The sequence below is a fragment of the Marmota marmota genome, unplaced genomic scaffold, assembly GCF_001458135.2.
Source record: "Marmota marmota marmota unplaced genomic scaffold, marMar, whole genome shotgun sequence".
Lineage (NCBI taxonomy): Eukaryota > Metazoa > Chordata > Mammalia > Rodentia > Sciuridae > Marmota > Marmota marmota.
Window position 1 is genome coordinate 35,953,038 of NW_025999932.1, and position 14,473 is coordinate 35,967,510.

Here is a 14,473-nt window from a genome sequence, read left to right on the forward strand (position 1 = left end):
GAAAAATCTTATCTGACTTCTTCCCCAGAAAGGTCTGGAAAGGGAAATCTTGAGCCTGCCTGTTAGAAAAAGTATGAGCATTCTTTAACCTGAGAGAAGGAAAAGAACATCAACATTTATGAAACACCTATATGTACAGGTAGTCTAGGGTCTTTTATGTAAATTATATCATTTCATTTTCAAAGTGACTCTCCAAGGTAGGGATTACTGTCTAAATTTTACAGATAATGATGATGCTGAGGCTCAGATGAATGAGATCACTTGCCCTTGGCTCCTTTGGTGAGTGATACAGTTTGAATTGGAAGCCAGGTCTGTTTTGTTGAGAGCCACAGCCGATGCTGAAAACTGAGACTCCATTTTTAAATTTCAGCAGAGGTTAATACCATTAAATTTATCAGGAGGATTCTAAAAGCCATAGGTAAATAATGATGATCAGAGTAGGAGGTTAATTCCACAAGGATGGGAATGATGTCCCTCCCGTTTATTCCTGTGTCCCCAGCACCTAGCTTGCTGACTGACACATCATTGGGACACAGTAACTTCTTGTTGAATATCGAATGAATGATAATAAGCAAATCTATTGTGAGCAATGAATAAAGAAATGTAGGACATCTATCACTGAAATGGAAATTCCTGTCCATTTTCAGGCATCTCCGTGGAGCGTGGGGTGAAGGGATTTATAACGCATCTGAAGACCCCATAGGGCTTGCAATCTCTCTTAACAAGGGGAGTTTAGGAAATTGGAGTTGGCTTTGCAACTGCAGAATGTGGACAGGGATGTAGTGGTGGCTCCGGTGCATGGGAACCTTTCATCCACACAGGCCACAACCACAGTTAGGAGCCTCTAGTTTCCCAAGGGGACATCAGCCTCACCAGCTGCCTTCTCTCTCCAGGTTCTATAGATACAGCTTCAAGAGCTCAGGAGAAAGCCAATTCCCCAGAGTTGTGCCAATGGCAAAATTTCTTCTCCCCATGGCGTGGCTGGAGGACCTCTGGGGAAGCACATCATAGCCCATGGGTGTTCCCTCTCCTTGAGGTGTTGTTGATTTCATCCTCTAAGCGGGAAAATCACTACCTGGACAACAGAAGTAACACTATGGAGAAAATCCCGACTGAATATTCCCTGGTGAGCAGGTAATTTTAGAAATCTTTAAAAAACTTGGTTTCCTCTGAGGAACGGCATGGAGGCAACTTAAGTTACAATGAACTGAGACAATGCCGTGAGATTCTTTAGTCGTCAATGTGAGCTCCAAAGCTACTCACCTTTCCCTTTTTGCCCTGGCTTCCAGGACACTCAACGACAGCAGTTATGTTTTTCTCTGTGGTTGACATAGTTACATATTTTCAGACTCTTTGCCTGAACTTTCTGTTTATGTTGTCTTATTTCATTGTGATTTAAATGGCCTCAAAATTTTGTAGAAATAAATACAGTGGAAAATGAAATGCAGTGGAATAAATGGAAGTGAAATGCCTCCCTGCCCCCTTCAACCCAGGGAATCTTCTTGACTGAAAAGGGGCAGGCACTGACCCTCCTGGGCACAGTGACCACCAGGTGGCACCAAAGTCTTCCCACAGCCGTCTTCAGCCACACTGTTTGGCCTGAAAAGTGTTTCTGTGTGGCCACCTTTTCTTGGACTGTGCTTCTCACACTTGGAGTGTCACCAAGTCCAGAATACTCTGGGTTTAGTCCTAGGGACTGGCAGAGCTGACTGAAGGCAGTTGGTTTGGCTTCTTTCAGACATTCAACTTCTAAGATCAATGATGCAGATATTTCCAATGAACCACTCCCACCAGGGACAGGGCCGTCAGGGGCTGTGAAGCCGCTCCATTTCTCAACCCCGTCCCAGGCACCTGGAGGGGAGAACTTCATCCCAAGTGGAGAGTTCAGGGAAGGTTCATGGGGCATGGAAGGAGACTTTTCACCTTCGTCAAATATTCAAATGAACATATGACTGTAATAGTGGACCGTAATTATCAACACCTCTAAAACAGAAATTAAGTGTTAAGAAGAGGCAGTGTGCAGACACTACCATTTATATTTGTCTCTGTTATTCATTCAGAAAAACTGTCATTTAAATAGTCACTTCATAACTAGACCTCTATGCCCCAAGTTAGCAAAAACCTTTGGTAAAAGTTGGAAAAATACATATCATCTTTACACTTAGGTTCTTGATCCCTAACAAATTCATTGTGTAATAGTTAAGTGTGATAAAATGTGTTTCCCTTGAAAAATCCTTTTTTTTTTTCCTTTTTCCCATGTGGACTTCTCATGCTGTTTTTTCAAGACTTTGAAGGATCTGAACAATTGCATTTCCTGAGGCTAGAGAAGTGGAACCTAACAAATGAGGCAGGGAGGGGGTGACTGTGTATGTGTCTGTCCAAACCAGGCCCATGGAGCATTGTGGCCCAGGACAGAGAAGAAGGTCACCCAGTGTTCAGCTATTCCCACGGCTCTCTTGAGATCCAGACTTGGGTCCACTGGCCAGACTGGTTGTCAATTCTGCTCTGAGGTTGTGCGACATACACAACCTTTATTTATTGTTTTCTTTTTTTGTGGTTCTGGGGTCAAACCCAGGCCTCATGCATGCTAGACCAGCACTCTTCCACTGAGCTACATCCCCAGCCCACCCACCATGGTCAGCTTTATTTTTCCTTAAGAACTCTCTTCAGAAATTCTGAGTCTACACAGAAAGTTGGGGGATAGGAAGATCTCTGCATTTCTCCTGATTTCTTGGGGCTCAAGGCAAACACGTGCTCAAGAGTTTTCCCAACTGGTCTCCTGGTTTTTCTGGGGACATGTCAGACAGTGTAGTCCAAAACTTCACTGGACATCCCTACTCTGGGGCCTAGGTGCTCAAGGGGCACCAACACTAGATCCAATTTGCTCTGCCAAATGTCACTTCTGCTTTCTCAAAGGCTCATCCCTTGCTCCCATGGGTCCCTCTGATGTGTGTGTGTTTTTTTTTTGTGGTACCAAGGATCAGACTTAGGGCCTCACTCATTCCAGGCAAGCACTCTGCCACTGAGCCACATCACTAGCCCTCTCTGATGCTCATTTTAACCAATTAAGGTGATCCAAATGATTTTTGTAGGGTTCCTCGGGTTGGTTGGGGACATATGAAAAACATTTGACCTTTAGAGAAGATACTGGGTGGCGCTTAGTGTAGGCTTAGGTGGGACCCTGAGAAGTAACTTGGAAACGAGGCAAATGAAGGATGGGATGTGAACTTGACCAGGGCACTTACCAACCTGGATTTCCTGGGTACGCTGGGGAGAAGTACAAGGCCAAGAAGAGATTGGGTTCCAGCAAGCGGCATAAAGCTAGGGCTGAAATGGAGACTTTCTACATTACAGAGCCTCGTTTAGGACAGAAATAACTTATTAGACAACCTCAATGTTTTTTAATTGAACACATTTACTGCACATCTACAGTATGCCAGCCTCTATTACAGGGATAGTACTCCAAGAGTAAGGACCCAGCGCTGTCAGGAGTGCTCTTGGATGGGGAAAATGCTGGTGGTACAGCCAGAAATGGAAGCCACAGTCTTCCATTTGTTTTTAAACATGTGCCTTTCACTCTTCAGAGTGACTGCCACTTCCTGAGTACAGCACAGGCATGTGTGCGTGGAGTCTGTAGTGGGCTTGTCTTTCCTTCCCTTCTCTCCTTGTGTTATGGGGGCATTTGCGAAGGGTGTCTTGGACATCTTTGGGGGTCACTCAGTTTGGTAGACTGGACCATGAGGAGGGTGGGTCACTGAGAAAGGGTGGGACCAGATAGCATGGGGTTGAGCTCTAAAGTAACCCCAGTGGGACAACCAGTGTATTAAAATGGGGGAGCCACTAAAGATGAAGATGGGAGCCATCACTGGACAGCTGGTCCGCTTATTTTTGCCTCGTTAACTTTTGCTACTGAGGAGCTTCTCTCCCGTTCACTGGAGGTGATGTCATTGTCTCTGAGTTATCTTTCCTCTGCCATCTGATGTTAGCGTACTACTTTTCACCATCAGCTACGGACTTCACGTCATATTTCCAGGCAGGAGGTAGACTGGGAGTAGTTTTCTAGAAACTGGCTGTGCAGCAAGAAGCCCCTATTGTTCTACGTCCGGTGGTTCTGTAATCATTGGCTTGACCCGAGTAGCCCATTTTCTTGCTGTTACAACCCCCAGAAGCAGTGGGTGAAGACTTAGGTTCTTGCTGTTGACTGTGGCTAGAATCTTCAATCAACTGTAGGTAGGAGGCTAGCTCAGGGGTTGGCCAGCTACCACCGCTGAGTCAAATCTGGCCTATCACCTATACTTGTAAATAAAGGTGTTTTTTTTTTTTGTTGTTGTTGTTGTTTGGTTCTAGGGATTGAACCCAGAGGGGCTTAACCATTGAGCCACATCCCCAGCCCTTTCTTTGTGTTTTATTTAGAGACAGGGTCTCCCTGAGTTGCTTAGGGCCTTGCTAAGTTGCCGCAGCTGGCTTTGAACTTGTGATCCTCTTGCCTTAGCCTCCTGAGCCACTGGGATGTAAATAAAGTTTTATTGCAACTCAGCCACTCAAGTTCATTTACATTTTATTTTTTATGTTACAATGGCAGCAGGTGCAACAGAGACTGAGAAGTTTAAAATCTGACAAAGTTTAAAATATTTACGATCTAGCCCTTTATCAGAAAAGTTTGCTTATTCTTGGTCCACAATTCAAAGAGACTACATTTTTGTTATTTACACTGGAGTAGAATATTACAAGTCGGAGACCTGGGAAGTCCAGGATGTCTGAGGCAGGATCTAAGGCTCTTGTTATGAGGACGGCAGGCCTGAGGCTGTGACTCGGTCTGATGGCTGGTAATGGCTGCCTGGAAGCCGGTATTGGGAAGGATTCTGAGGCTGTATCCGAATGGTATCTGGGTACTTCCAGGGAGATGAAATCGGTGCTATGAGTAATTTAGGCAAGGAGCACCCGGCTGGGAAGTGAACAATGCAGATCCATGTTCTTCTTCCCCAAAGATAAACAGCATCCAGGGACAGCTTGGCATGGCCCAGGATGCTGGCACTTGGCATTGCTGACGTTTGGAACTGTAAACATACCCTCACAGGGGAATTTAAATACCATTCACACTGTGACAGGAGCACACATCGGACAGGAAAAGCCAAGGTCGGGAGACAGCGCCAGCTTTAATTAAGGGTCTCCTGCACTTACCAAAGGCTAGTGGTGCACCAGTGTTTGTTCAGGACAACGTTTTGTATAGTTTCCCATTTGAGGGAGAGGGGCATTTTGTGCATCTGTGCAATCAAAATGCCAGCTAAAGTGTTCCAAACTAGTTAAAAATGAAAAACATAGAATGTGTGGCCACAAGTGCTTACTGGAGAAAGCAGTATAAAGTGTGGCTCCTGTTATTTATATAAAGACATATATGAAGCCCTTAGATTATGCTTTTTAAGTAAAAGACTAGTAAGCCCATTATACCTAATATCCTCTTATTCTTTAAAGTTAAGGAACAAGTCCTCCTCAATGATCCAAATCCACCCAGAGTGTTGTCTTCTGCGGCCCCTCATTCATTACTGTGAATGTGCTGTTGAAAAGGTATACAGGAATCTAGGTTTTTGGAACACAAATCACATTTTAAATGCACCAAGAGTCCATTAATCATGCTAAATTCTAACAAAACGCATTAGCTATTTTTGCATAAATCCAGATTTTCAGCTGTTGCGTGACTTCAAAGTGAGGCGTTCTGCAGTCTGATAGATGTTGATAGCTGTCTTATTAAGTTGACTTGTCCAAAATAATCAGGGCCACTGTTCCCTGGCAGTGTAAATAACTGGAGAACCCAATAAGGTGTGCATTCTCTTACTGTGAAATGATCTTTCATGCAGGTCGTTAGTATCTTTCCCACATTCAACATTTTGGCTTTAATTGTTTTTCTTTCACAGCATGAAAAATTGCCAGATCGACTCTGGCTGACTAGGTTTTCCTTTCATTTCAAATAATTATATGAAGCATTTAAATTGTATAAGGGCACTAAACCACGTATCAAACTGAGTAATCAAAAAATATATTTTATGACTGAAGTTGGTTGAGAATTTATTTGCATAAAAATGTCTCTATTTTCTCACTGAGTCCCTAGAAATGTACCACCTCTCAGCTATAAACAAGTGGCACGGCAAATGTGCTAATGATCCCCCTGAGATGGATAATGAAGTCCCAGGCTGACCTGGGGTGCAGGCCTGAAAAACTGGTGTATACAGAGAGCAGAGGGGTGGGGGGGGACCTGAGTCTTGGTGTCGGCATTTGTATTTGGAAAACAAGAAACGTTCAGATGTAGAACTCCTCCATGTCGTTATCCCTAGGACCAGCCAACTCTGGGGGTGGTAACGCATCTTGGCCAGTCTGTGTGGCTTTGGGAGCATCACAAGAGGCCTTTGGGGATGGCTCTGTGAGTGAGGAGGCACTAGAAGCCGAGGGAGCAGAGACAGTTTTCACTGAGCATCTGGCAGACCTTTTGGTAAAGAAAGGGAGGGAAGCCCAGGAGGCCTCTGTGGTCACCCTGCTGACAGCAGGCAGCGGTCCTTCTCGGGGCCCCTTCCATGTTGACCAACGGCTGCTGCATTTTTCAGAGGGGAGGGAGGTTTCTGCAGTGCTGCAGAATCTACTGGGTGCAGAATACGCAGAGACCACAGACAGGTCAGAGGAAGAGAGTCGCAGGCCTGTGTCCACATCTGTCTCCTGGGCACCCTCTAAGTCATCGATGGAGAGGAGGTGGCTATGCCTACAGTTCGATACCCTGTGTTCTGGCGGATCTGTGTTTGAAAACCACTGTGGTTCAGCTGAGGAAGCTGGGGAGGGGCCTCCGGTGGGCAAACAAAACAAGGATTTGCTTCTCTGGAAAGACCAGGGGGCGCTGGGGGTGCTGCTGGTTTGCCTGGCAAATTCTTGCTGGTGCCCACTAGGCAGGCCTGTCTGGCCAGGCCCCAGGAAACGGTCGTTGTGCAAGGACGGTTGGCTGCCACTTGATGTATGGCTTGGTACAGTGGCGCTTGGTGAAGGAGTGGAGTGAGCTTTCTTCTCGGAGGAGCAGTGTGCTCTGCTGGGTTTGGGGAACTTCTTGTACACCCTGTGTGCCTGTGGGGGTCAGAGAGCACACCTTGTTAGTCAAGACAGGGATGCACTGTGAAATGCAGCATGAAACACAATGTCTAATCATTGGAAACTTCCAGCGATGTCTCTGCAATACAGAATTACCAGAACTTTTGTTCTCCAGATTTGGAAGCAAAGACTAAGGCAGCAGAGCTCGGAGGAGCCTTAGGCAATAGATGCAGCTAGTCCTCTTCAAAATAGGAAATAATACCCCTTAAAGGACTCATGTGAAGTGCCCAACAAACTAGCAAAAAGAATAAGGGCCAGGCGGTACATGGGAATGGAGATAAGAATTACGACGAAATGCAGAAAGAGTGTGTGCAGGGCTCATGCTTCTCTCTGACCAAAGCATCATCACGTGCTGCCCTGTAGACACCATCTGGAAGTGATCAGGATGGGATGTGCACACTGACATGGGACTGGATTCCAGGACACAATGGGAGGGGTGGCTCATGGTTCAGGACAGTCACTCTGCCATGAGTGAGGTGCTACCAGGAGATAGATTACATTTATTTACTAGCTGTTAGGAAATAAATAATTCCTCCCTATATTTTTTCTTCAAGAACCTAGGTACAAGTTAGGAGAACTGCTAACTGCTGATGAATCCTGAGGATGTTCAGTTGGGCGAATACCTCACCCCTCCCTCCTATGGCGTATACCCCTCCCCCTGCCTCCACTGCAGCTTATAGGAACTTGCTTTTGCTGCACAGAACTGGGCACCTCTCTTCCAGGGCCCATTTCCACCTGCTCTGCTTCCCTGAAATTCCCCTTCTGGTCTGTGTCCAAGCCTACAGCCAACCTCATGATGCAGATTCCAATTAAATAATGGGTTGGAGGACAGAAGGTCTGGCTTTATTTAGTATAGAACCATCTGATTTATGAATCCCTGAAGTAACAAAAGTGTTCTGACTGCAGTTTTCTAGAAGGGCTATTTCCTTCTAGTGAATATTCAGCAGATTGAGATCACGGCCTTCACAGGAACCTGGTTTTCTCATGGAGGAAATTTAGCTCTGCTACAGGTAAAGGAGGAGAAAACACAATGAGAAACATTCTATTTTTGACCACATGAAATGTTACTTCATTGGAAGGGTCAAAGACAAAGAGACATAGTTGAGACTACAGAAATGTGATGGCAGATACCATAGGGGCACTGAGAGGGAGACCAAACCCACCCAGCAGAGGTGGCCTTGCAGGTGAGCCTTCGAAGGTGGGCAGCTGTGTTTCTAAAGCATAGCATGAGTAGAGAAGGTGCGTACCGGAGAGAGGCTGGGGGTTGGCAGGTAAATGAGGGGCCTGTTGAGGCAGCAACAGTTTGGTCTGGTTAGAGTCCATGAAAAGCGGTGTGTACAGTACTTGAAGGGTGCTTAGGTCTAGAAGCACTGATCAGGGGTTGGGGGCATGAGCCAGAGCAAGAGGGGACTCCAGAGAAGCAAGAGGAGCCAGTCATGACTCTTGAACCATATGGATCCCGAATCACAGGCAAATACAAGAAACCTGCACTTCAAATCCTCAAGGCTTTATAGCAAGATGGTGGCACACAGCTGGGTGGAGGAGAATGGGCTGGATAGAGATACTAGTGGAAACAGGAGTACTGCTTAGAAGGCATGCAGACGTCTTTGGTTTCTTAGACAAAAAAGCCACATTTGCAGTTGTTTGCATAAGGTTCTTCTCCATTGTGGAATCAGATGTTCAGTAAGTGCTATGAATTCTCTGCCTGGCTCTCCTGATCCTTTCTGCAATCCTCAGTCTCTGCATTGTTTGTATTTTTGTGTTTTGGTCCCCATATCTTGGTGATATTCACCCCTCCTTTCAGGCTCTGCTTGGCATATTGAAATTCCCAAGTCGTTCTACTAAGGGCAGTTTAAGAGGTAAAACACAAAGGGAATTAAGATTTCTGATAGTGTGAATTATGGATCCTTAAATAAGATGACGCAAAACGCTTTGAGGGCAAGTACTAGGCAAGGTGTGCGTCTTCTCACCCCACAGGCATGGTCACCATGTAACTTCAATTTGGAGCAGTTCCAGACTTTCTGGGCCTGGGAGCCTCACTGAATAAGTGATGGGAAGGTTTGGGCAGAGATGGGTCCTGCTAGGGTATGACCAGAGCTGGTCACTTTGTGCTCCATTGTCCCTGAGACTCCCAATCCAGCCCTGGGATGGTACTGTCCTGCTCCCTTTAATGCTCTGTCTTCTCTGCAAGGCTCTGGGCTCTGCAAGGGAGACCCTGCTCAGCACACACTTTGCCCAGTGGTGGGCACATAACAGGAGCATAAAATGGAGAGTCGCTTCTTTGTAACAGGGTAAGTAAGAAGCAGCCCCAGAAGCCCCAGAAGCAGCCCCAGAAGGTCACATCTGGGTAACTATTAGAGAGACAAACCAATTACCTCCATCATTGAGTCTGGCTGAATAAGAGAAAATAAAGGGTGAAGTTGTGGAGAGAAGGAAGTCCTTGGGGATAGAGGCGGCTTCTGAGGCAAAGGAGGGAGCAATGTTTATTAACTAAAATGTCTATTTTATTTTTCCCAAAGATCAATTCTCCTGGGCTTCCAGTGTCATTTTCTAATCCATAAATATGTGCTATCTTGTGACTTCCATCTTTAGTCTTATTAGAGATCATGCTCTTGGTGAGGATGCTAGCAGTCTGAATCTTTCATGAAAAAGAAAGCCTCTCTGGGTATTGCTTCTTGAAACCTAAAAGGTCAAGTTTCCCATGCTAGGGAACCTTTACCTTTTGTTGTCTAATAATGCTGTTTCTCTCTTTGCTAAAACCTGGCATGACCTTAAATTCTTTGCTTTGACATGTTCAAGACCCTGAAAGCTGTGCCTCTGGAGAGACCTCTCCAGGTCCCTTCCTGGTGACAACGTGACTTCCAGCTCTTGGGGGCTGCCCTCCTGAGCTCCTCCAAGGGATGAGCTCAGGAGGGCAGCATGGCCATGATATCAGCTCATAAATCTTTCCACTGCCAAGCACAGTGGCTTAAAAATTAGGCACGACTGGCAGAGGACAAATACCTGTGATATTTGTCCTAATTATGATCATTTAACAGAAACCCATCTGTCCTCTGTCTGTTTTTTTACTGCATGATGGAGACAGGTGTCCATAGGAACCTATATTCTACTGCTTGGAAGAGAGGTGGCCCCTGGTCTTTGTCACTGGGGAATGCCCACATGTACAGTGAAGGTGCCTGCTGGGTGGGTGGGATTTGGGGCTGGCACCATGCTGTGGATAATGGTGGGCATTCTGGGGCAGCAGCTATAGGGAGGGAGACTCGGAGCCTCCCTCCCCCACCCCCATCTAGGTCCAGGGCTGATGCACCTGCTGGATTTGCCTGGAGCTGACTGGGGGGTATTCCCTGGCTCTGTCCAGTGGCAGCGGGGTGTCAACGTCTGCCAATGTGGTCTTCTCTGACCTCAAGATAACTGGCGTGTGGGAAGGATGGGGCTTCTTTAGATGCCATCTCCTGGCAGTGGCTTTGATTCCTGCCTCTTGTTTGCTTCAGCTGAGACACTAGAGGCTGAGAATGAATCACAGCAGATGTTTCCAGAGACTCTCCCCCAGTGGACCCTTCCACAGTGAAACAAGAACCTGTGTCCTCCTCACACTGAGAGATATTTAGGAATATGGAGAGAACACTGAGTTTGTAAAGGAGAAATGCCCCAGTTGGAACATGGAATGGAGGCTTGTGTACAATTCATGAACTGGACAAAGGAGCCCAAAGGGATAGAAAGAGACTATTAACCTAGTGAAGCTAGGGGCTAACAGTCGATTGGACCATGATCCTCTGGCTCAGTCACCAGATCCACAACCAAGAGACCACTACCGGATGGCCAGAGACGTTGGGACCTGCCACCTACATGCCAGACCAGACCCCCTAATGGGGAAATGCCATCTTGCTTAATATTTCCCAATCCCCAGGAAAGCCCAGCCCCTGTGGATCAGTCATATTCCAGCTAATTATGTACCCTAATAAACACTCAGACTTCAAGCCTGGCTGCGTGTCCTGCTCTTGAGATAGCCGGCATTGTGCCCCAAGAACACTTATCGTTACCTCTTGCTGTCTAATGAAGCATTCTCTCTTTGCTAAAATAGGACATGTCCTTAAATTTATTTCTGTGACATGTTTAAGAACCTGCAGTTCTGAGTATAGGGCTTCTCTGCCTCTGGAGAGACCTCCTTGGGCCCCCTCGTGGTGACAACATGGCTTCCAGGGGCTGCCCTCCTGAGCTCCTCCCAAGGGCAATGGCCATGGCTGTGATGTTGGCCTAGCCGCCCCACTGGAAGCCAGAAGTTGTTGTCTTCATTGCTATTTAAGGAACTTTCTCAAAACAAAAGGATAGCATTACATAAATTAATCTGCTTAGGGCAACCAGCCAGGAAGATCTGATTATGTTCCTTACATCACTAGAAAATTGAGATTCAGTGTAGGTCCTTGAACTTTCTCTGCAACTTTGAGCACCGGTAGTCTGAGGCTGGGGATGTGATGGGGTCTGCAGGGGCCCACTTAGCCAAAGCATCTTTCTCAAGGGTCCTGATGTCAAGAGGCTCATTCCTTGGCACATGGGTAGAATCATTTCTTCTCATATTCCTGGTAAAGGTGATTCTGCCTCTCCTCCAGGAACCCTGGCAGTGTCTCATGGCTTGTTCAAGGTCAAGGAGTTCTCCTTCTGCCTCACCCCTCCTCTTTCTAAGGCCATTTCCTGTTCTGTCCTTGGCAGAAATATGACTGATGGCACTGTCTGATGTCTAATGAGCCAGCAACGGACCTTTAACCCAAAGGAATGATAACAATCAGGGGCCATCTCTAGGAATTTGGTCAATGGGTTCACATGAGAAATCAGATTTTTTGCTTTAAAGAAAAGCATCGTATTTCGCTTCTCCTTTCACTTTGCTGAGGACAAACTGTCCAAGAAAGAAGCCTTTGTGGTTGTTTTGAATGATCAGCAGAAAGAGAGGAGGAGGATTAGAGGTTTTCCTTTAAGGTAAACTTTAGGGAACAGAACCTGTACACATTTTGTAAAATCAGTGATGGTTTTAAATAGGAGATATGAAGATTGTCCAGGGATTCTTGGCAATTGTGGCTGGACTGTCCTCTGCCTACCCTCGCCTTGCCACCGTTGCCATTATGGAAATGGGAGGCTTTCCACAGTACCATCAGTTAGAGCAACATGCCAATTCCACTTGTCCTAGAATGGCAGGTGGCATAATTTAGGGCATAAGAAAAGTATTCTCCACAATTGGTAAGATGGCAGCAGAGTGGTATTCACCCACCCCAACCGGCTTTCTGCCAAGAGTCCCAGAGCCTCTCTTGTTTCACACTGCCGCTCTCTAAGTGATCTTTCTAAAATCCAGCCTCTCTGCAGAACTCACTCCTTGGTAGGATCGCCTAGACCTGCCCTACCTCTTCAGCCTGGGTCTTTCTGGAATCCTACCTACGTGCTTTGGCCATAGGTAACTACATCATTTCCAAACACATCAGGTTCATTTATATCTCTGTGACTTTTTTATGGTGATCCCAATGTCGGTCTTCTCAGAGAACATCTGCCCATCTTCTGAGACAAAGTGCAAAGTGATATTGTGGAGTTTTATTTGGCCACACCCCCTCTTTTGGAGAGTAAATATGCACTTCTTCCTCTTGAGAGCATACCAAAAAGTAGAACTTCTAGACATAGAGTGAGCATACTTTTAGCTTTAATAGATAGATGCTTTCGAATACTTCCAGGCCAGGTATGATGGTTTGCACTTGCAATCTCAGCAATTTGGGAGGCCGAGACAGGAGGATTGCCCATTTGAGGCCAGACTCTGCAACTTGGTGAGATCTTGCCTCAAATTAAAAAAAATAAAAAGGGTTGGGGATGTAGGTCAGTGGTAGAGCACCACTGGGTTCAATCCCCAGCACTACCAAAACAAACAAAAAACGCCACTTCCAAACCAATGATATCAACGTATAATTCTGCCCAGAACTGGTAAGCATTTCAGTTGTTTCACACTCTCAAGATTTGGTATTGTCAGTCTTTCTAATTTTAGCCATTCTGGTAGGTAATTTTTTTTTTAATCATGGTCTTAATTTAATTTGCATTTCCCTAGTGACTGATGACAAGGAGCATCTTTCTATGTTTCCTGGCCATCTGGATATCCTCTTTGGAGAAGTACCTGCTCTTTATACATATTCTGAATTCAATACCTCTTAACTATGTGCAATGCAAATACAATCGTCCAGTCTGTAGCTTACCTTTTTCTTCTCTTATTGGTTTCTTTTGGTGAACTTAATGAAGTAATTTGCCTTTTCTTCCTTTCAAGGCTGGCACTTGTTGAGCTGTTTTAAGAACTCTTGCTACACCATCTAGTAGCCCACCTGGGTTAAGGATGAAGGACCAAGGGGAAAAGTGCCTGGATCCCTGAGGTCTCTGGACTCATGTGGAGGAGAGAGAAATATACAGCTATTTTTTAAGCCATTATTTTTTAAGTCTCTCTCATTCTCTTTTAAATCTGAGCTTACAAATCACCTGCAATAAATAAACACGACATTTTCCAGAAATGTACATTTATGGATTTGGAGGAACTGGGTTAATTGTGAGAACTTCATTTAGGGCAGGGGCTGTAGCTTAGTGGAGAGCACTTGCCTAGCACGAGTGAGGCACTGGATCCAAAACTCAACACCATATTCAAAAAAATAAATTACATAAAGGTATTGTGTCCATCTACAACTAAAAATAAATTTAAAACAAAAACCATTTAGTGTTCTGAGGGTTTTAGAAGCTGGGTTAATTGACCTCTGGTACCTGCAATTAAATGTGTTAAAACAAATAAATATTCATATTTACGCATAACAGGTACTGAATAAATTCCTTCCAAATGAATTAAAGATCACATAGAAGACAAATTATAATAAAATATATGGCTTCTAAAAATATGGCTTCTAAAGGTGCTTGTTATCAAGGGAATTTTAAGGTGTAAAGTGTAAATGTATACATACGTATCATAAATCATAAGCACCACAGGTTTTGATTTCGATAGGAAAAAAACGTCCTGAACACTGTGGTATTATGAACTATATCAATATCTAATAATAAAGATAAAATTTTCTAGTTAAGAAATACCTGAGGGGTGCTCAGGACCCACTTTGTTTAATATAAGGCATGGCTCTTAAGGAAAATGTGTGGCAAGTTCACAGGAGATACTAAGTAGAAAGAGACTGGGCACTTAGAAGGGCAAGGAGCCAACCAGGCTATCGATCTGATACACAGTATAGTAAAAAGCTTCCCATTGAAGAGGAACAACAGAGAAAATCAAGGTCGTGTCTGAGCATGGCGTCTGCAGCCAACAGATCTAATGACAGAATCTGTCAAACAGAAAGAG

At 45.2% G+C, this 14,473-nt stretch overlaps 1 protein-coding gene across 1 annotated transcript in view; it reads right to left on the reverse strand.

The window, feature by feature from the left end:
- Positions 1 to 4,541: 4,541 nt before the first annotated feature.
- Positions 4,542 to 14,473, reverse strand: part of Fam124a (family with sequence similarity 124 member A) — a 48,180-nt gene continuing 38,248 nt past the window's right edge. Inside the window, exon 3 of the mRNA XM_048800896.1 lies at positions 4,542 to 7,101. Within this exon, the coding sequence (XP_048656853.1) occupies positions 6,295 to 7,101 (807 nt within the window). The 3' untranslated portion in view covers positions 4,542 to 6,294. The remainder of the gene's footprint in view (positions 7,102 to 14,473) is intronic.